Source organism: Tachysurus vachellii, chromosome 2 (assembly GCF_030014155.1).
Source record: "Tachysurus vachellii isolate PV-2020 chromosome 2, HZAU_Pvac_v1, whole genome shotgun sequence".
In the NCBI taxonomy this organism is placed as follows: Eukaryota; Metazoa; Chordata; class Actinopteri; order Siluriformes; family Bagridae; genus Tachysurus; species Tachysurus vachellii.
The window spans coordinates 33,938,829-33,961,224 of NC_083461.1; the positions used below are offsets into that span (position 1 = coordinate 33,938,829).

Here is a 22,396-nt window from a genome sequence, read left to right on the forward strand (position 1 = left end):
TTGTGATCTGTATTAACATTCACTAAGAAATGACCTGAAATTAACTCATTAATTAATAAATGCACTGGAAATATTCTCAGACATTTGGGTTTTTGTCTGTCCGCCTCCTGGTGGTCTCCAGTGCCTGGATCCCATGCTCTCATTGCCACGGTCTGGGTTCAATTAAAAGGCAGGGTGCTAATCCAGCCACTAAAAACCTACGCCAAATATAATACGCGGACCACATGATCCGCTGTGGCAACTCAGAACATGGAGCAGCCGAATGAACAACATCAACATTTGGGTTTTTGTCTGTATTAAACCATGGTTTTAAAGAACTTTAAGGCCTAGAAGACTTGTGGGTTTCCACACTGGCAGTTTAGTCTGAAGCAGAACACAGTTTGCTGGAATTATTGTTCATGTGGAAGCAGTCATGTGGCTGGGGAAGATTAGAAGGGAACCTGTAGAAGATTCCCAACTCGTACACAGGCCTCTTAAGGAAGTAAAGTAATCTGAGCACGTGTTTTATCATGAGTTTCCACAGAACATGGTACACAGAAGAGGTGCCTTACTGTGTTCTTCATGCATATTTCTGATGATGTAAGATGAACACAAACCCGACAGGGGGAACAAATGCTCTCAGATTCCTACTGTCTAGTGCTTCACTATCTCCTTACAGACATCACCAAGTGACCACCGAAGCTATGATTTTTTTGACAAGCAACAAATCAAATGGGATTTTTCAGTTTTCTGCAAATTCAGTAAAGTGAAAATTTAAATGATTCTCATGCATCACTTGTATTCAAGTTTTTGTTCCTGTTTGTGATTTGCTTCACACATTGAACAGTGTTTAGATTGTGAAAAATGTCGAGACACATCAAATTAATAGGCAGGATTCCAGCCAGCTTAATTGCTGATTTATAAATTAGGTCACAAGTCAGAAAGTCCATACTAGGTTAAAGTGAGAATTGCAGAATGCTGAAGGCATATCATGTATAAGTAAAAAGAATTTCTACACACACTGTGTAATGCTGTGATGCTGTGCTATGCTGTGAAAGCCATTTGTTTTTCTCTTCACCAGCAGGGGGAGCTAGAACAACTGCTGTCTCTACTGAGAAACAGCGAATCTCTGAGTGAGGAACAGCTTGCTGATCTCTGCATCAACATGGATGACTTCATGGAGGCTTTGGCACGGGTCCAACCATCTGCCAAGCGTGAAGGTTTCGCCACTGTGCCTGATGTCACCTGGGATGATGTCGGTGCACTGCAAGACATTCGGGAGGAACTCACCATGGCCATCTTGGTAGGATTAGCACACAGTTTAGTAATGTCCAGAAATCTATTAGATCATAACATAAGAGGAACAAAAACCCTGAGAAAACACTAATTTCAGTTTTGTTTTATATTTATTTATTTTTTAACCCCAGCCATTCTGAACTTTCTATTTGTTTAAAGGGAGTGACTTTAAAACTGACTTCTAAAACAGGGCAATTTTAAGAGCAGCTGCAACCTGAATTTCAGATCTGTGTGCTTAGTTCAGTTCAGTTTGTTTGGTATAGATCATTGTCACAAACCATCTGAACAAAATCTGGATTTAGATCTCGATATCTAAGGAGCAACCCGGAGGTGACGGCGTCATGGGAAAAAACTCCCAGAAAATAAAACAAAAATGAGGAAGAAACTGAGATACAAGACCAACAGAAACTCAAAGGGAATCTGTCTTTCTCTGTGTGACTGTGAAACTGGAGATTTACAGTACATGTTAATGCAAAAAGTACTGAATGTACAAAGATACTAAAAATATCTTCTGATAAGTCCTGATACAGTTGTTTATTATACGTCTATTATCTTTTATCCTTTAACTCAACGTATACTCAGGCTTGACCTGTATTACCCTGTGTGAACGTAGTCATTGTTTAGGTCATGTACTGCGAATACGCGGTGAATAAGATCATAATTATCATATGTGAAGATCCTTTATTAACCCGTATGTTTAGACTTGAAGTGTTTATAAAGCTGTAGTGTTTTGTAGCCTTTTATAAGATTTGAGGTTAGAAAGTGTGTGTGTGTGTGTGTGTGTGTGTGTGTGTGTGTTCAGGCTCCTGTACGTTTTCCAGAGCAGTTCAAAGCTCTGGGATTGAGTGCCCCTGCCGGAGTGCTGCTCGCTGGACCTCCAGGCTGTGGAAAGACTCTTCTTGCCAAAGTATACCGACGTTTCCTCACTAGATTTGCTCTTTTTCTGTATCTATCAGTTGTTATGTATTCGTAATGATTGATTTTATTTCAAAGCCAACATCAGTTCTACAAAACATCGATTTGGCTGAAGTCTCTAAAAGATAGACAGTAAATGTGTGTTTCTGCTAGAAACATTGTCTCTATGCAGGGTTTGTAAATTAGCAGCCTTACAGCTTAAACACTAACCTTCTCTGTTTATTATTACAGGCTGTTGCCAATGAGTCCGGCTTAAATTTTATATCAGTCAAGGGCCCCGAGCTACTGAACATGGTGAGTTCCACAGGCGCTCACGTGCCATACATTCTAGTTTAAAGTCCCAGGAGTTCAAAATCATGCTTTTTAAATGAATCATAATGCTTTCAGAATGCTGGTTATTTGTTAGAAGGCATGTATTGTCATGTAAAATGGTCATTTTCTTGATACTGATGCTCAGGTAATGTTAGATGAGTGCTTTAACTCTCTTTATTTGAATATATTGTCTTCTGGTAAAAAATGTTCCTCAAACCCATCTCTGTATTCAACTCTTACTGTCGCAGAGGCTCTCGTCCAGTACAGAGCAGAGGTCACATTTCAAGTAGCTTTATCTACCCTCCTCTGGTGTGAGTTTCAAACAGTGGTGGTAGGTGGGCTCTGGAATTGCCAGTAAATAAAACTGATTTCAACTTTGCTTTAGCTTCCCATTACTCCTTTGATTTTCTCGTGCTAACAGAGACCTGGATATCTCCACAGAACACTGCTACATCAGCTGCTTTATCCTCTGCCTATGCTTTCTCTCACTCACCACAAAAAATAAGCAGGGGTGGTGGTTATTGTCAAGGTGATGGTGTTTTACACTTCTCCTCTTGTCTCATTTAACCATCTCTTTTGAATTCTATGCCATTTGAGTCACCTCTCCAATCAACCTTGTTATCATTGTTGTCTACTGCCCTCCTGGTCCCCTAGGAGACTTCCTGGAAGAAATGGACACATTTCCCCCTTAACTCTTCTGGACTCCTTTGCTACCCCACTACACCTCACCAATCATCACCTGGTATCCTTCTCCATCACTACCTACCTAAAACTGCCCCCTCGCTCTTACCTGCCACAACTTCCACTCTGTCTCCCCTTCCTCTGTAGCTTCTGGCACATTTTTGTTTCTCTTCCTGATCCTGAGTCCTTTACCTCACTACCCTTGGACTCAGCTACAGATAATTTCCTCTCCTCTCTTTCCTCAACCATGGAGGAACCATTTCTCTGCCCTTTGTTCACTAAACCCAAGAAAACATCTTGTTCTGCTCCTTGGCTTTCATATGTGTTGCACAACAATGGAAGAGAGCTAAGATCATCAGAGAGAAAGTGGAAGAAATCACAACTTGATGCAGATCCTGATTTTTACCGTACACTCCTGGCCGAGTTCTCCTTAGATGTGATTTTTGCCAAGACTTCGTTCTACAAAGAAAAGCTTGAAGCTTCGGCACAAGACCCTTAAAAGCTCCACAACCTCATATCATCTTTACTCAACCCCCCGGGCTCCACCTGCTTCATCCTCCCTGACTGCAGAAGACTTTCCTTCTTTCTACCATAAGAAGATTGAGGAAATCTGCAGGACCTTCACTTCTGCCCTGACTGCACTTACACCTCACAGTCTGGATTCCCCTACTCGTTGTTGCATTTCTCAAATGTAGCAGCAGAAGAGATTTTACCCACTCATCCAGTCTTGCAATCCTACCACCTGCCCATTGGATCCACTCCCTTCCACTATGCTCCAGACCATCTTGCAAGACCGTCTTCATTACCGCTATCATCAATAGATCCATAGCATCTGGTCAGGTACCAACTACTTTCAAGAGAGCAAGAGTTATTCCCATCCTAAATAAACCTGCTCTGGATCCATCAGACAGCAGTAACTACAGACCAGTATCACTTCTCTCGTTTCTTTCAAAATGTCTTGAACACATTGTCTATAATCAACTGTCTTTCTATCTCTCACAGAACAACCTCCAAGATCACAACCAGTCTGACTTTAAAGCAGCTAATTCCACAGAGACAGCCCTTTTGGATGTCCCCGAGAAACTACATGTTGCTAGATCAGCCAAACTGTCATCCATCCTTATCCTCCTTGACCTTTCAGCAGCGTTTGATACGGTCAACCACAAGAGACTCTTGTCCACCCTCAGGAGTCTTTGCAGAGGATGAATGCAATTCATCCAAAATGCAGATGCATCGCTTGTTTTCAACCTGCCTAAGTTCTTGCATACCACCTCGCTGTTGCGATCCCTCCACTGGCTTCCGGTAGCTTCAGATTCAAAACACTGTGGCTTGCCTACAAAGCAAAAAACGGACCAGCTCCCTCTTACCTCAAAGCTCTTTTCACTCCTCGCACTGCACCCTACACCCCCCAGCACTGCTCGACTGGTTCCACCATTTCTACTTTTCTATTACTACTTTTCTACTGGTTCTACTTTTCTTGCTTTTTTGGACTTTGTTTACAGTCACATCTGGAAACTCTGTTCACAGCCACGGTTCTATTGTTTACACCAGGGATCAGCTATTGTGCCTTCCGCACAATGAGGACATGGTCTGATGAGACCAGTGAGGCTCTGAAGGACTGTTTTAAAACAACTATGTGGGAGGAATTGAGTAATCCTCATGGGGAGGATATCGGCAATCTAACAGACTTTATTACGGACTACATCAACTTCTGTGTGGAGAATACTGTATCTACCAGGACTGTACGGTGTTTTCCCAACAACAAACCATGGATCAACTCTGATATAAAGACTCTTCTTAAAGAGAAGAAGAGGGTTTTTAAATCAGGAAACAAGGAAGAGCTGAAAAATGTCCAGAGAGAACTGAGAAAGAAGATCAGGGAAGGAAAGGCATGCTACAGGAGGAAGATGGAGGATCAGCTGCAGCAGAACAAAGTGTGTGGAAGGGGCTCAAAACCATCACTGGTCATAAGGAGCCCAGCTCTCAGGCTTAGGATGACCAGAAGTGGGTGAATGATCAAAATCTATTCTTTAACAGATTTGATCAGCCACCCTCCCCTGCCCCCATCCAGTCCCCTCTGCTGCAACCCCCTCCTCTGCTTCCACAGCAAGCTGTTCCAGCCCCACCTCTTTCTGCACTGCTGACAGCTCACAGCCTACACACAAGCACCCCCCAATCCAACCAATACACACTGCCACTTACAGAAGCCCAAGTGAGAATGGAGCTCAGGAAGATCAAAGTGAGGAAGGCTGCGGGTCCAGAAGGCATCAGCTCCAGGCTCCTTAAGACCAGTGCAGACCAACTGTGCGGCATATTTCTGTACATGTTTGACCTGAGCCTGAAGCTGGGGAAGGTGCCACAGCTATGGAAAACATCCTACATGGTACAAAAGACGTCATGCCCAAAAGACCTTGGGGACAACCGACCAGTAGCACTGACCTCGCATCTGATGATGACATTGGAGCGGCTGGTGCGCACTCATCTCTGACCTCTGGTGAGCCCATCAATGGGGATCCACTTCAGTTTGCCTACCAACCTGGCATTGGAGCGGAAGACGCTGTCATCTTCCTCCTATATCTGGCTATTTCGCACCTGGAAAAGGCTGGGAGCACAGTGAGAGTCATGTTTTTTGACTTCTCTAGTGCTTTTAACACCATCCAACCTGTGCTCCTGAGGGATAAGATGGTGTACATGGGAGTGGACCATCATCTGCATCTGTCTGCTTGGATATTGGACTGCCTCACAGACCGACCACGGTATGTGAGGACTCGTGACTGTGAGACTGACATGGTTGTCTGCAACACTGGAGCCCCACAGGGAACGATTCTGGCCCTGTTCCTCTTCACCATATACACTGCAGACTTCATGTTCAGCTCAGCAACCTGTCACCTACAGAAGTTCTCTGATGACTCTGCCATCGTCGGTCTGATCAGAGATGATGATGACAGGGAGTACAGGGAGGACTGATCCAGAACTTTGTGGACTGGTACCAACAGAGCTGCCTCCAGTTAAATGCGGGGAAAACCAAAGAACTGGTGGTGGATTTCCGTAGGCACAAACAAACTTCATTACCACCAGTGAACGTTTAGGGAAAGGACATCGTGAGAGTGGACTCTTACAAATACCTGGGTGTTCAACTGAACAGCAAACTGGACTGGACAGACAATACTGAGGCAATATATAAGAAAGGGCAGAGCAGGCTCTTTCTGCTGAGGAGACTAAGGTCTTTTGGAGTACAGGGAGAGCTTTTTTGACTCTGTGGTGGCCTCAGCCATATTCTATGGTGTGGTATGCTGGTGCAGCAGCATCTCTACTGCAGAAAGGAAGAGACTGGACAAGCTGATCAGGAAGGCCAGCTCAGTCCTGGGGATTCCTCTGGACACTGTACAGGAGGTGGGAGAAAGGTGGATGGTAGCAAATCTGTCATCATTGCAGGAGAACGACGCTCACCCCCTGTATAAAACGTTTTCATCTCTGAGCAGCTCCTTCAGTGACAGACTGTTACACCCTAAGTGTCTAAAGGAGCGAAATAGACGGTCTTTTCTCCCTGCTGCCATTAGACTGTACAATCAAAGCTGCTCCCAGTGAAACAGTCACCATAATACACACTGTTATTATTGTTTAACTTAAATACTCATTCATGAATCACTTCAACTAGCACTTCCTTCCCTGTTTGTTGCATATATGTTTATATAAAAAAACAAAACTTTGAACAATGTTTTAGATTTATGGTATCTTAAGTATGTAACATAGTGAACCAGAGTTAATGTATCCAATGATGGAGACTTGAGCACCTTTGTACGTCGCTCTAGATAAGGGTGTCTGCCAAATGCTGTAAATGTAGATGATGATGGTGAGGATAATTGCACCAATGGTCAAAATAAAAGTGATCATCATAAAGAGTTATTAGCAATAAGGGTGACAGTGGTAGTATTAGTGGAGATTGTGTAGTTGGAGGAGGCGGGTGGATGGTTTTGGTAGGAGAAGGGACGTGTCATCCGCAGACTCTAGGATGGTTGTCACGTATTTTGTGTCAAGTGTTGCTGTGTGCCTTTCCATAAGACTCTGATACTGATCTGTGTAACTGACAAAACAAGACAGCCTGCTATCTTAGCATACAGTATATTAGACATAAAAGCATATTTCTGGTCATTGTAGTCTCTGTAATCTTATTTCTGTTTTTAAAAACAACAACGTAATCTACTCTTATTCTATACAGAACATATTATTTGGGTTAATGTGACCTGTTTTAATCCTGTCTGTTTTTAATGACATTTGTTTTTCTACTGCTTTTGATTCTGCATCATCTCTCTCTGATCACTTTAATGATAATAGGCAAAAAAAAGAATGTAATTAAAGCCTAAAGTAAATTTGCATGTGGCTGCTGATACACAGACTATTTTCAGAGTTACTCCTTGTAACCAGACCCTTTTTTCCCTAATCCATTATTAACTCTTTAGAACTTCCAGCTGATTTAGTTTCTGTTATGTAAAAGATTTCTCATGATCGTGTTGTGCTGTAATGGCAGATCTCAATGCACAAGCTTATTAGTCTCTATTGTTTAACACACACAGGCTTTAATGACTCTGATCTATTTCCTCGTGTCAGGTGTTATGTATAAATAAAATTGTACAGTTTCTTAATTTTTCTTAAATTAAATTCTTCTGCAGTATGTTGGTGAAAGTGAACGGGCAGTTCGCCAGGTGTTCCAGAGAGGACAGAACTCTGCCCCCTGTGTCATCTTTTTTGACGAGATTGATGCCCTTTGCCCCAGACGTTCTGGCCATGAGGTAATTACGCATTATATCTCTCACTATTTGGTGTGAAAGATTTATCAGGTTTAAGAGAACTGCTTTTATACATGTAGGTTAATATTATAAGTAGTGTTTTAGTCTCTGAAGAATAGAGCTTGGTTTTGCATTTCCTTATATTTATCTCTAAATACATCAAACAACTTAGAACAATGCACTGTTTGTTGAACCCATCCATTGCCTGGGTGTGTCCTGTTAGGGCGATTGTTTATCTCTGTAATATCTCTAAAAGTCCACTCTCGGGATGAGCTCTGGGTTTTGATTGTGAAGACTGCATTTGTTGTTAAAAAGGATACGCCACCATGAAGACCACGACAAGCTGTCAATGTAGAAGACCAAGGCATTTTGAAGAAAAACAGCCATTGCACAAGCTTTGGGCATAACCAATACAACAGGTTGGAAATCAAACAAGAGGAGATGATTAGACACATTGTGCGAGATTGTAAAGTAAAACCCAGAAACAACAATGATGTCACTAACAACTTACAACATCACAACCCACCGTTCTATAAAGACTTCAAGAGCAGAAATATAAAGACCACAGCACACATCAGTAATAAGAATCAGAAGACCAGATTGGAATTCACAAAGAAATACAGAGCCTCTACAAACTGATGTAAAGCCTGAAGTGTGGAGAGAAAAAGGGTTTGCTCATGATCCAAAAGAACATCTCATCAGTCAAGTGTCATGGCTTGAGCTCACATGGCTGCTGCTGGTAATTAATGATTATTAATCATTATCGATTGCAGTAGAATGAATTCAGAAATCTTACAGAAACATTGTCTGTCAGTTTACAGTGAAGTGTGTGGATTTTAACCTGTTGGTCATCATTTCACATCCTGAAGAGGAGACTAAAAGGAGAAACCCCCTAAAGCTTCTTGCTGGCCTGATGCAATTATTGCCATTGGGAAAAAACATAAATATTAAGTGTTACTTTCTTTAATAGGTCATTTACTTTTGCTCACCTAAAGGTGCCATGTTTTAATTTGTTTAACACATTTAGATATAAAAAATTAGGAAATTAATGTAGAAATGTTCTGTGGTCTTAAATTCATCTTGTCCCTAAAATCCAAATCCCTAATAGTGTATTTGAGAAACAAAAGAACGGACCTTGGTATTCCGATACTTTTGGAGGGGACAGTATGTGTTATCACAGCCATTTGTGGCCATACGTTCTCTCTCCTGTCAATAACAGCAACAACAGAAAAAAGTGGCTGCCTGTGAGCTTGTGGAAGTGGAAGAGGGCAGTTCATTCTTTCCTCCGTCTGTTACACTGCCCAGTGACTGAGAATAAGCAGCAAAGATGTTCAGCGGTTTGCTGGCTTCATGTGTCTCGAGGAAGCATGTGTTAACATCCAGTCTTTCCCAGCTGGTAGCTGTTGTGTGATAGGGGAGAGCTGGCAGGTGGGTGGGGATTGGTAGGTGACCTGTTTGGGGAGAAAATATGAAGAAAATGGGAGAGGGAGAAGTGGCAAGAAGTGAGTGACTGTGGCTGGTATGTTGCAGTGTTTACATCAGCATTCAGCCATGTGCAAATTTCCAGATATTCACGTGAGCCCACAGCATTTTCCTGAGCTGACCCAGCAATGCCCTTGCTCAAATACCTTCTCTCAGCTATCAAACAGTGCATCAATAAAGGTTTATTTCACATCATGTCTTAGTCTAACAGTCTTCAGTGTCTTTCGGCTCAGACGAGGGTTAAAACAATGGGAGCTGTTTAAGTTGAGGAAGCAGGATAGGATTAACCCTGATTGGTCAGGCACTGTGCCAGGTACACACACAATATGAAGCAACTTTTGAGGTGATAAAACATTTTTTTTTACACAGGGTTGATGAGTAGAGAGCTAGACACATTCTTTGTGTCTTCTTTAACTTAATAAGAAACAGTTCATTCTTATGGAAATCTTTCCTACATTACCGTATAGCTCACATTTACAGTATAATCTTCACTTCTGTTGATAGAATTAAATACATGTACTGAGTGATTGAAAATGCCACAGCTGATGTGAACAGCAGATTGTGTTTGGTTTGTGTGTTCAGTCTGGACCCAGTGTGCGTGTGGTGAACCAGTTGCTGACCGAGATGGATGGGTTAGAAACGCGTCGCCAAGTTTTTATCATGGCTGCCACCAACCGGCCAGGTAAAAAGAGCCAGCAAAGCATTTCATGCATGTTTGTCTTTTCTAACATTTATCTGATGACTTTATTTGATCTGGGTCAGATATCATAGATCCAGCGGTCATTCGACCAGGCCGCTTGGACAAAGTGTTGTATGTGGGTTTGCCTCCAGCTGATGACAGGCACGCAATATTGCTCACAATTACCAAGGTGAATTTATTTGTTTTAACACGATAGCTGTATTAATCTGATTGTATAGACCAGTAACATGAACTGAATTTCAAGTAAATTGTTAATAATCCATGGAATTGTCACAGGGAGGAACTAAACCTCGCCTGGACTTAGATGTGAGCTTGAGGGAAATTGCCCATGACCAACGTTGCGACTGTTTCACGTGAGTATTAGACAACAGTAAAGAATAAAGCTAAATGTGTGATAGAACAAAATAGGTAGTTTATTATATATTACTTTTGAATGTAAAACATTTCCTGCTTTTGTTTGCAAAGAACTTTATTTGCATGTTAGATGTTTTTATTGTCGCTATTCAGTTTTTTGCTAAGGGTGATGACTTTGTTTTATTGAGATTGACTGGAATTTGCAGATGTGATGTTAGTTTCAGTGGAGTCATTAAGTTTATTTTATTAAAGCCCCTCTCTCTCTCTCTGTAGTGGGGCAGACCTGTCAGCACTGGTTAGAGAGGCTTCGGTTAACGCGTTAAAAACCCATCTCGGCTCTCAGACAGCTGCACCACATGCAGGTAAACACAACCTTATTAAGTAAAAATAAGGGACAGCTCCAACAAACGGTTATTTATTTTAAAAATTATTGTTGTTTCCACTTAACTCTAACCTTAGCATGTCCTCATTTAACACATCCATATATCTGCTACCTTCATCTCTGCTTCATGTCTTTTCCTCACTGCTACAGTCTCTAACCCATACAGCAGAGCTGGTCTACTGTCTTGTACACCTTTCCTTTAATTCTTGCTGACACTCTTCTGTCACACACAACACTCCTGACACTTTTCTCCATCCACTCCAGCCCGCCTGCACTTGCCCCTTTGCAAGATTTTATATCATAAAAATGCCTTTGAGATTTAGTAATCCATCATTATTTGGGTTTCCTTCTGAGTCTGGTTCCTCTCAAGGTTTCTTCCTCATATTATCTCAGGGAGGTTTTCCTCACCACCTTCACCTCAGGCTTGCTCATTAGGGGTCGATGTTATATATAAATAGTAACTTAATTTTAAACTTTGCTTCTATTCTTCTGTAAAGCTGCTTTGAGACAATGTCTATTGTTAAAAGCGTCATACAGATAAATTGAAATTAAACTGAATTTTAATTGAATTTAATGGAACCTATCCGCTCTGGGCAGCTGAATCCACCTGTCTTTGGAGCCTTTGCATGTGGTGCTATTTAAAGGTTACATCTATTTTTTGTGCACAGAAATGCCAATAATTCCTTTGTATTTACAGATGGTCCACACTTGCATGTGAAATGCTTTAATCGGGTCCATGTGGTCCACTTTTTGCCATTGTTTCTTTGACACAGGGCACACATTCTCCTCCGGGTCTGTTAAAGACATTAGAGTCAGCAGGCAGAATTTTGAGGAGGCTTTCAAAAAGGTGCGGCCGTCCGTCTCCAAAAAGGTGAGTGCACTAAACGCAAGAGCGCCGGAGACAATAATACTGTTATGTAGATGTCTGAAAATATACTGTTTATTCTCCCGGATAAATAAGTCAAGAAAAGTGAGCGAGGGAACAGTCCATACCTTGAGCAGCTTTTATAGTGTCTGCAGTTTAGTCTGTTTGTTTAGATGTTTATCCAAAACAAGTGCAGTTCTGTAACCCAGCATCAAGTCAGAAGAGCTAAAGATTCCCCTAAGAGCTCTATTAGCTTCAAAACCCGTGGCCTTGTGGGATGTAAGCAGGTGCATGTGTGCGTTCTCGTAGCTCATGATGCTTGTCGAGTGCTTCAGTGAACCAGTTTGTCCAGTTGCCAGGTGAATAAGTTGCCAAGACATTTTCACTTCTAGACAAATTTCCCACCCTTCCGTCGCCAGATGAGTGTCGTATAGTGAGATATTTTTTTTTGCTTTGGTGGAGCAAAGTCAGCTCTGGCTCCAGGTTTGTGGTTGTAGAAATAAACAGGTCTGTGCTACGTGGAATTTGTGCAGCAAATGATCTTTGCAGGCATTGCATCATTTCTCATTCCTCTGTTAGAAAAGCAAATAATAATCAGTCTCACCCTCTGGGCATTTGATGTCACTGAGGCGTCAGTTATTATCTAGAATTATTATGTGGCTTTCAAATACAGAAGAAGCCAAAAATTGAAGTATTTGTTTCTGTTTTGCTTTTTCCATACAGGACCGGCTCATGTATGAGAATCTTCGTGAATCACTCACTAGGTAGTAGGCGAGTGGATGAAGAGTTAAAATAAACATTTTTTGGAGTTCACGAGCTTGGAAGTGTGTCTGTAAATACACACACTGAAAAACCTCAGTAATCATTTATCTCCAAAATTATTTAATGACACAAAGGACTTTTTTTTTTAATCTGGTTTAATAAATTCACACAAATGCAGCAAACCATAACAACAAAGCAGGAATGAAATTAAACATGGCCATATGTTATCAGCCCACACAGAGATTTCAATGACTGAAAGTCTTTTCCAGCACAGTCTCTAATACTGATACAGGAAATCATTTCTCCTGCAGAATCGTCCCTGTAGTCACACAGCTGTACAGATGTTTCACTTTAGCTTAGCATGTTTGATGTATTCTCTATGGACCCATAGAGAATTAAGGTCACATGTTAAAGAAAGATGCATGCAGAACTTTCAAGATGTTTGGTGTAGAGATTTGGTTGAGTTACAGTTTATATCATTTTAAGCAACAGAAAAGGCAGTTTACATCAAATGACCAATTTGACTCACATACAGGCTTATAATCTGTGGATCCAAAAGGAAAAGTAACAATTATAGATGCTAGGAATGGAAATGGTATTTTATACAAGTTATGACCTTACTGCAATAACCAAGTTTGACAAAAGTACCAAAAAAGTACAATCTGCTTATGGTTTCCATTATATCTTAAAGTGACATTAAAAGGTTTTCCTGTCCTGAAAAATAAAACCACCAATCCACATCTCTCACTATTTAAAGTCTTTTCCTGAGGTGAATCCACTACTAATGCAAGATACCAAATAAGCACAAAAAGCCTGAAACCGAGTTTATCTAAGGTTCGAGCAACCACAGTAACAAACCGCCATGACAATACAAAAAAGCAAGTCCTCAATTCTGGTCATTTATTCTTTGGTTGTACACATTATAAATGTGTTGTTTTAATGGGGTTGGTGGCTGATGATATTCAAGCAGAAATTCAGGTAAACAATGAAGCAAAGTTGCCGTAGCAACTATTATATCGAAATAAAAAGTAAGTATATTAAGAAACAATCATCTAAATTTTTGCGGACTGTCACAGTTACAGTCACTGACATTTAATATGACTTTAGTGTGGTGGTATTACTCCTAATCTAGAAAATTCATGCGCTTATTGTGCAAACGGAATATCTAATAGTGCACCGAATACTGCCTGAGTAAATAAGACACGCCCCTCTCAATATCATACAAGTGATAGGAGATGAGAAAATCCTCCACGAGTTATTAAGAAAATTAACAGTATAATGATTAAACATGCTGTAACATAAAATAGGCAATGAGAGATGTAGAAAAAGAAAATGTACAAAGAATAATAAAACAATGTGTTTAAAATTGAAAATCTTTTAAGAAGGTTTCTCTCTAATCAAGATTTGTATTCAGGTATATTTTAACAAATTATTGACAGATAAACTGTTTAGAACTGTGACGTTTTGGGGACTCAACAGATGTAAACATTCACAAACAAACAAACAAAAAATCAATCTGGATCAGGCAGCAGTGCAGATACTGAAGAGGATGCTCTCCATAACTCCAGCACCAAATTACGAGACAAACTCTGGACCCAGCATGTATTACTCACACTGTCACTGTACTCAACAACAAACAGCCAATGTCATGTTATGAAATATCTAGAAATTTAATACTAAAAAGAAATATTGTAATTAAGCTATTTATTTATTAAACATAATTGCTGCAAATAGATTGACACCTTTAATAACTAGATCAAGTTGGAACAGAACTCTATAGGAAGGTGTATCCTGGTGTAGAGCCATCAATAACCTCATGACATGTCATAAGGAAGTTCAATTTAAACATGTAAAAACTAATGAAAAACCATGGCCAAATACGGTAGTAATATCCAGTACAGAGCCAGGATGCACCTGTGATCACATTTTATCAGTATCGTGGATACCCCAAAATCACATCAAAACACAAACTACTGGCTAATAACAAACAAAAACACAAACAAAATTATGTACATATAGAGACTGAAAATGAATGTTTCAGTTCAGCTAAAACAAAAAACCATACAATCGATCATACATACGAATGTCATTTTTTATTTCCAGTGAAGGCAATACTAGCCTTACTTACCTTTAAACGGAGTTAGTTCTTCTAAAATTCTTGTCTCAAGTAACTCCACGATCTTCTCAGAGACATGAGACTCTACTGAATTACACAGTGGCTTCTTTTCACATTTCATACGTTAAAAAATTAACGTTTTCTTTACATACAAACAAACTTTTTCAGAACAGGTTAGTGCTGTTTGCTTTTCCCCACCAGGCACATTGGTTTTCGAATCTTTGCAAACACTGAGCACCAAAACCTGGCACAGCAATCACAAACACAGACACACAAGCAACCAAACTGTTCAGAGAAGATTTTACAAGCCGTTTTAGAGCTAAAGGAATTCTGACCAAATTACGCTAGTTAAACCAGTCATTCATGGTTGTTGACGATCGTTTAGCCTGAAGACCTATTTGCCAATCCAGGTTGCACTCTGACAAACATACAAACACACCACTAACAATAACACAATCAATGGTATATGTAAATGCAAGATTAGCAGATAGAAAACACTATGAACCTGTTCACTCACAAATAAGGCACCACAAAAAGACTCCAGAATCCGGATAACATGGGGAAGACACTGAAGTGTAACAGAACCAGCGCCAGAAACAGAGCTGGTGTACAGTAATGCATGCATCAAGGTATGTTCACTCTACTGAGCAACAAAGCGACAGGTGACCATTCATTCAACAGTGACAAGCAACCGAGCAACAAGCAAGAGGAGTTCTTTTTCTAACTTCGCTCTAGTTTCACTATGGGGAATCGCTTTGGGCGTGACCAACTGTGGAAGCTCTTATGACACCACGTCTGTCTGTCAGGTCGACCCCTGTCTACGTCATTCAAGCTTTCTTCCCGTGGGAGACTGCAGCAAGCTCTCTCAGCACATACCGACTTGCTGATTTCGTTTAACTGTTCAACAGACGGACCGTCATTGGATTCCGTCGCCAAACGGTGCATCAGTGGAGGGATTGTGGTGAGTGACAATCCTAAATTTGGAATTTGAGAGGTGGGCAGACATGATGGAAGCCAAATCCCTAGACATGTCTCTGCGGTTCAATGGCCTGCTCATGCAGGAGGATGACAAACTGGGGGACGAGGACGCAGATGGCTATGCTAACTCTGACCTCCTCGATCTGGGCAGGGACGACGAAGAGGAGGAAGACAATTCCCCCTTCCCAGCTCAACAGTCTAGACCACCTAGCAAAAACGATTCGGCCCCTCCCGCTGACAGCAGCCTGCACGAGGTGTGCAAACGGGCTGCGGTGAAGCTGGGCCTAGCCTGGCCAGCTGCCGAAGCTTACCATCCTCATCAGGACATGTTAGCCCTCTGGGCTTAGCCCATGAGAGGTGGAATCTGAATGTGGCTGGCTTGCCCTCATCAGTTATACATACTATACAGAGTGCAAGAGCCTCCTCTGCCCGCACACTTTATAGCAATTAATGGCGTGTTTTTGAAGAATGGTGTGAGTGAAGAGTGATTATCCCTTTTCAGTGCTCTGTTAGGAATATATTATGCTTTACTCAAGATCTGCTAGATAAAGGGAAGGCTTTCTCCACCATTAAGGTATACCTGGCAGCTATTTCAGCCTGCCATATAGGTTTTGGTGAAAAATCGGCAGGCCAGCACCCTTTAATAAGTCGTTTTATGAAGGCATACGGCCGGTGTCTAAGCAGATGGTTCCATTATGGGATCTACACATCGTCGTAGAAGCCTTGTCTCAACATCCTTTTGAGCCGATAGAGGTGGTGGGACTTAAGTATCTCTCTCTTAAGATGGCACTGCTCCTAGCTTTGGGGACAGCCAAGCGTGTAAGTGATTTACATGCTTTGTTGGTTAGCCCGTCTTGTTTACAATTCCCTCCAGGGCTCACTAAAGTTTCTTTCCGTCCTAATCCTGCTTTCGTGCCTAAGGTTATGGAATCGGCATATAGGTGCCCATCTACTGAACTGGCAGCTTTTCACCCTCCTCCGTTTTCTTCCCCGGAGGATCAGAAACTTAATACATTATGCCCGGTGCGGGCTCTTCAGGCGTATGTGGAGAGAACAGCAGGTTTCAGAACTTGTGACCAGCTGTTTGTGTCTTGGGGCTATCCCACTGGATTGTGGAGGCTATATCTGTAGCTTATAGTAGCAGGGGTCTTCAACCCCCTAAGGGTTTGAGGGCCCACTCCACTAGGGGTATGGACACATCGTGGGCTTTACTCAGGGGAGTTTCTGTTCTGGACATTTGCTTGGTGGCGAGTTGGGCAACGCCCCATACGTTTGTGCGATTCTATAGACTAGACGTTTTGGAGCCGTCCTTAGCACATGTGGTGCTGGGAGCCGGTACTACTATACCCATTTGGAAACAGTAATATGGGTGCAATCCGGGAGCGATCTATATCTCCCATAGTGAAACACTGAGCGAAGTTAGAAAAAGGGATGGGAAGAAATCTCGTTAATGACGTAGACGGGGTTCGACCTGGCTGATATAGGCAGGGCGAGCCTGGTCGCTGTCAAAGACAGACGTGGTGTCATAAGAGCTTCCACAGTTGGTCACGCCCCAAAGCGATTCCCCATAGTGAAACATCTCACTCTGTTATCAAAGAACCGGGGCTTACGTTAAGTAACCCAAAGATTCTCAGCTTTTGAGCCAATAAGCATATAACCATGGTTTCCTCTTACCTTCTCATTAAATATAGAGACATTATGAAGAAAATAAAGTTTAGTAGAAAATAAAGATCACTGGTTACTCTACAGTTAGCTTGTGCAGCTAATCTGCTAATAGCTAACATGAAACCAGCCAGGCATCATTTTCATCAAACAACCAATTTTCTCGGGCACGGTGGCTTAGTGGTTAGCACGTTCGCCTCCAGGGTCGGGGTTCGATTCCCACCTCCACCTTGTGTGTGTGGAGTTGTGCAGTTTGCATGTTCTCCCCGTGCCTCGGGGGTTTCCTCCGGGAACTCCGGTTTCCTCCCCCGGTCCAAAGACATGCATGGTAGGTTGATTGGCATCTCTGGAAAATTGTCCGTAGTGTGTGAGTGAATGAGAGTGTGTGTGTGCCCTGCGATGGGTTGGCATTCCGTCCAGGGTGTATTCTGCCTTGATGCCCTATGACGCCTGAGATAGGCACAGGCTCCCCGTGACCCGAGGTAGTTCGGATAAGCGGTAGAAGATGAATGAATGAATGAACCAATTTTCTCAATTATTAATTTGTAATTTATTACAAATTTAGTTTTTCTATTTTCTGCAATTTCTTTTGTCATAGTCCACAGAAGATATAAACAGATTTTATAATATATGTGTTTTAGTTAGAAGACAATATAAACAGTCCATTTGAATAGACAGTATATAGGCAGTACCACTGATTAATGATTTATTTCACTTCATTAAAATAGAAGAATTCATCTTGAGGACATTTTAAAGACAAATCATTCGGACAGAACTAAAAACCTTAGAAAGATGGTATACACCTGGACAGGAGAGACCTGTCGTGTGACTAGTGTTGAAATAATGTGGAAAGACATCATTACCTGGTCAAGGATAGAAAACCCATTAAAACGGTAGAAGATTTGGGTTTTAAACAATTTTTTTAATTAGTTGATCCTTGTTGCAACTTAATGAACCACAAATTTTGCAATAATAAGTACAATAAAAATCAAAAATATAAAAAAAAAATCCTTTTTTTATTTAAAGGTAGGGTCTCTGATGTTTGAGAAATGCTTCAGAAAACAGAGTCGGGCCAAAAACTAAACAAAAATCAAAACAGACGTGTAGCCAATGAGCAGAAAGGGGCGTGTCTTGTCAATATGTGCGGAGAGAGTGTTCAGTGCGCATGTGTGACGTTAGCAGAAAGTGGTTTTAACATTGACATGTGTTGGGATGGTTGTTGTTGCAGCATGGACTGTATTAAGGGTGTCACCAGTCTCCTCATGTTGTTTGCATGTGAGAGTACAGACCGGGTTTTGTTGTGTTCAATAAAGCTAAGTGTACGCAACTATATTGGCGTTAACCGTCCATTCTATTTATAAAAGAGGATAGAATGAAACATGGTGGCAGCAGTGATTTGTGAAAAGGACAAGCACAGAGATTAACAGACACAACGAAAGACACCGGCTGAGTATGGTAGAGCGAGCGGAGTCACGGGCAGCGCGGATGGAGAATACACTGGGACTGAGACCGCCGCAAGCCCTTAGCCTAGACTCAACTAATCTGGCGAAATCATGGAAATTGTGGAAAGAAGAATTCACGCTGTATATGGATCTCACTTTGGCGGACGCTGGCGAAGCCGTCAAATTGAAAGTGTTCAGTTATCTCATCGGGGAGGCGGGAAGAGTGCTGTGCGAGACCCTGATCCCCTCCTCGTCACCAGATCGGACAGTAAGAAGATTAATAAATGCACTGGATGACCACTGCAGTCCAAAAGTGAACGAGACAGTGGAGAGGTACCGTTTTTTTTGTCAGAAATCAGGGCTCTGACGGGAACATTGACAAATATGTAACGGATTTAAGAATTTCGGCCAGATTAAAGACTCTTTGATCCGTGATAGAATTGTTTGCGGCATATCCAGCTCTGTTTTGAGAGAAAGACTTTTAAGGGAGCAGGATTTGACTTTGGAAAAATGTGTGCAAATCTGCAAGGCAACAGAGCTGTCGCGGGAAAATAGTAGAACAATTGAAGGTCGGGAGACAGAGGAAGTACACGCTGTACAACAGGAAGTGAGGAAAGAGAAAAGTAAGAGCACTATAAACTGCAAGTTTTGTGGGAAAATGCATGAAAGAAATAAACACAAATGTCCTGCATATGGGAAAAAGTGCAAAAAATGTGGGAAAGACAATCATTTCGCCTCTATGTGCAGAACTAAAATGCAGAAAGGAAAAATAGTACATACTATTACAGAGTCAGATGATGACAGTTATGAGGACATCTTGTGTGTGACGGCAGAAACAGGAAACACTGTGACGAAGGAGAAACAGAGGCCGCATTCAAAGCTTTTTGCTGCCATGCTCCTGGGAAAAGAACAGGTAAAGTTTCAGTTAGATCGTGGAGCCAGCTGTAACATCATACCTGTCAACCGGTTAAACCCAGACACACAAATTGAAAAGACTGAGCAAGTGCTGGTGATGTACAATATAAGCCCACTGCACCCATTGGGAAAATGTAAAGTTAAACTAAGAAACCCTAGAAACAAGAAACTGTACCAATTAGAATTCATGGTTGTAGATGAGGGGTCCGCAGTGCCACTACTGGGCAGCAGGGCAGTACAAGCCATGAATCTAGTGAAAGTACAGTATGAAAACATCATGGCTGTGGATAGCATTGTCACCAAAGAGTATGAGAAAAATGGATTGTGGAGCATGAATGATATCAGAAAAGACTATGCAGATGTGTTCCAGGGAGGTGGATGTCTGGAGGGTGCTTACAGTATAAGATAGAAGCAGACCCCACAGTAACCCCAGTGAAACTGCCAAAGAGAAGAGTTCCTGTGGCGATGATGGCACCACTTAAAGCAGAGCTAAGGGATCTTCAAAGAAGAGAGATTATTACATCAGTTGACTGTAGTACAGAGTGGATCAGCAGTCTTGTTATTGTTAAGAAGGCATCAGGAAACCTCAGGATATGCATAGATCCAAGACCACTCAACAGAGCTCTGAGAAGATGTCATTTTCCTCTGCCAACAATAGACGACATATTACCAGACTTGTCGAGGGCAAAAGTTTTCACTGTGTGTGACGTAAAAAATGGATTTTGGCATGTGACCTTGGATGAGGAATCGAGCTACATGACCACATTTGCCACACCATATGGCAGATACAGATGGCTGAGGATGCCAGTGGGCATCAGTCCGGCACCGGAGGTGTTTCAACGAAAACTCAGCCAAGCTTTGGAAGGGTTGAGAGACATATACGTCATAGCAGATGACATCCTCATCACAAGAGAGGGTGAGACAATAGAAGCAGCAAACCAGGACCATGATGACAAACTGAGAGCACTTCTAAATAGATGTAGAGAAAAGAACATCAAATTGAACGCAGAGAAGTTGCGACTGCGGAAAAGTGAGGTTCCGTACATTGGACATTTACTTACCGCAGATGGGCTCAGAGTGGATCCCGAAAAGGCAAGAGCAGTCAGAGACATGCCACGCCCAACGGACGTCAAAGGTGTCCAAAGGCTCCTGGGCATGGTTAACTATCTCTCGAAATTCTGTGACCACCTGTCAGATGGCTGTGAGATACTACGGCAATTAACCCATAAAGACAGTATTTGGGAATGGTCAGATGCTCATGAGCAGGCATTCGCACGGCTCAAAGACGTCATCACCAAAGCTCCAGTTCTCAAATATCCAGTTCTCAAACCCAGATGAGCCACTGACACTTCAGTGTGATGCGTCAGAGACTGGGTTAGGGGCCGCTTTACTTCAAGAGGGGGCACCAGTTGCTTATGGAAGCCGGGCATTGACACAGACAGAGAGAGGTTTTGCCCAGATAGAGAAAGAATGTCTGGCCATTGTCTTCGGTATGGAAAAATTCCATCAGTATACGTATGGGCGCAAAGTAACGGTACACTCTGACCGCTGGAAAACATAGTAAGAAAACCCCTGCTGAACACCCCAAAACCCCTGCAAAGAATGTTACTTAGGCTACAGAGATATGACATCGAAGTCAAGTACATCCCAGGGAAGGACATGTTGCTAGCCGACACGCTGAGCCGCTCATACTTACCTGAACACGCATCAGAAAGTTCAGTGGAAATGGAGATCGAAAGTATAAACATGGTCCAGCATGTACATATAGCAGAAGAGAGACTTCAGGCCATTAGAGAGAAAACTAGTAAAGACAGAAAATTGCAGTCACTGATAAGATACATTCAAGAAGGTTGGCCAATGAGCAAAAAAGACCTGCCAAAGGACATTACACACTTCCATTCATTTCAGGAGGAACTTAGTGTGCAGAGTGGAATTGTCTTCAGGGGGGAGAGAGTTGTGATTCCTAATGCACTCAGAGGTGACATTGTTCAGCGCATTCACTCCTCACATCTTGGCATAGAGGGATGCCTAAGAAGGGCAAGAGAATGTGTTTATTGGTTGGGGATGAATGATCAGATAAAGACATTTATAGGAAAATGTGACATCTGCAGATCTATGGATGTGAAACAGCAGAAGGAGACCCTGTGGTCTCATGAACTACCAAGTACCCCATGGTCTAAGGTGGGAACAGATATATTCACTTTAGACAACAGAAACTACCTGATCACTGTTGATTACCTATCTAATTTCTGGTAGTTGGACTACTTACCTGACACACGATCCACCACTGTCATCCAGAAGCTGAAATCACATTTTGCAAGACACGGCATCCCAGATGTTGTTTTATCGGACAACGGCCCACAATACGCATCAGAAGATTTCAAAAAGTTCAGTAGACAGTGGGAATTTAAACACAAAACATCTTCCCCGGCCTACCCACAAAGCAATGGGATGGCAGAATCAGCAGTAAAGACCGCAAAACGGCTGTTGAGGAAAGCAAAAGCGGATGGGAAGGATTCATACCTCGCTATGCTTGATCAGATCAAACACACCATCACAAGGGATCAAAGCAAGCCCAGCACAGCGATTGTTCAGTAGGAGAACCAGAAGTCTTATGCCAATACATGAAAACCTGTTACAACCAAAGGTAATTAACACTCAACAAGGACAGATTGAAAACAGGAACCATCAGGCCGCATATTATAACAGACATGCAAAGGATCTCGGTCCCCTGAAACAGGGGGACAAAGTCCATGTCCAGCCTGAGG

The 22,396-nt window shown here is 42.1% G+C and overlaps 1 protein-coding gene across 7 annotated transcripts in view; it reads left to right on the plus strand.

The window, feature by feature from the left end:
* The window catches only part of nvl (nuclear VCP like), a 62,644-nt gene that overhangs the window by 14,361 nt on the left and 25,887 nt on the right, over nt 1–22,396 (plus strand). For 6 of the 7 annotated variants that reach the window (XM_060864396.1, XM_060864395.1, XM_060864400.1 and 3 more), the window contains exons 15-23: nt 1,061–1,282; nt 2,078–2,182; nt 2,422–2,484; nt 7,854–7,973; nt 10,035–10,134; nt 10,215–10,321; nt 10,429–10,505; nt 10,780–10,868; nt 11,662–11,759. In XM_060864396.1, the coding sequence (XP_060720379.1) occupies nt 1,061–1,282; nt 2,078–2,182; nt 2,422–2,484; nt 7,854–7,973; nt 10,035–10,134; nt 10,215–10,321; nt 10,429–10,505; nt 10,780–10,868; nt 11,662–11,759 (981 nt within the window). Of the gene's footprint in view, nt 1–1,060; nt 1,283–2,077; nt 2,183–2,421; nt 2,485–7,853; nt 7,974–10,034; nt 10,135–10,214; nt 10,322–10,428; nt 10,506–10,779; nt 10,869–11,661; nt 11,760–12,476; nt 12,567–22,396 lie in introns of those variants that run through there. The other variant, XM_060864401.1, reaches the window with a different exon arrangement.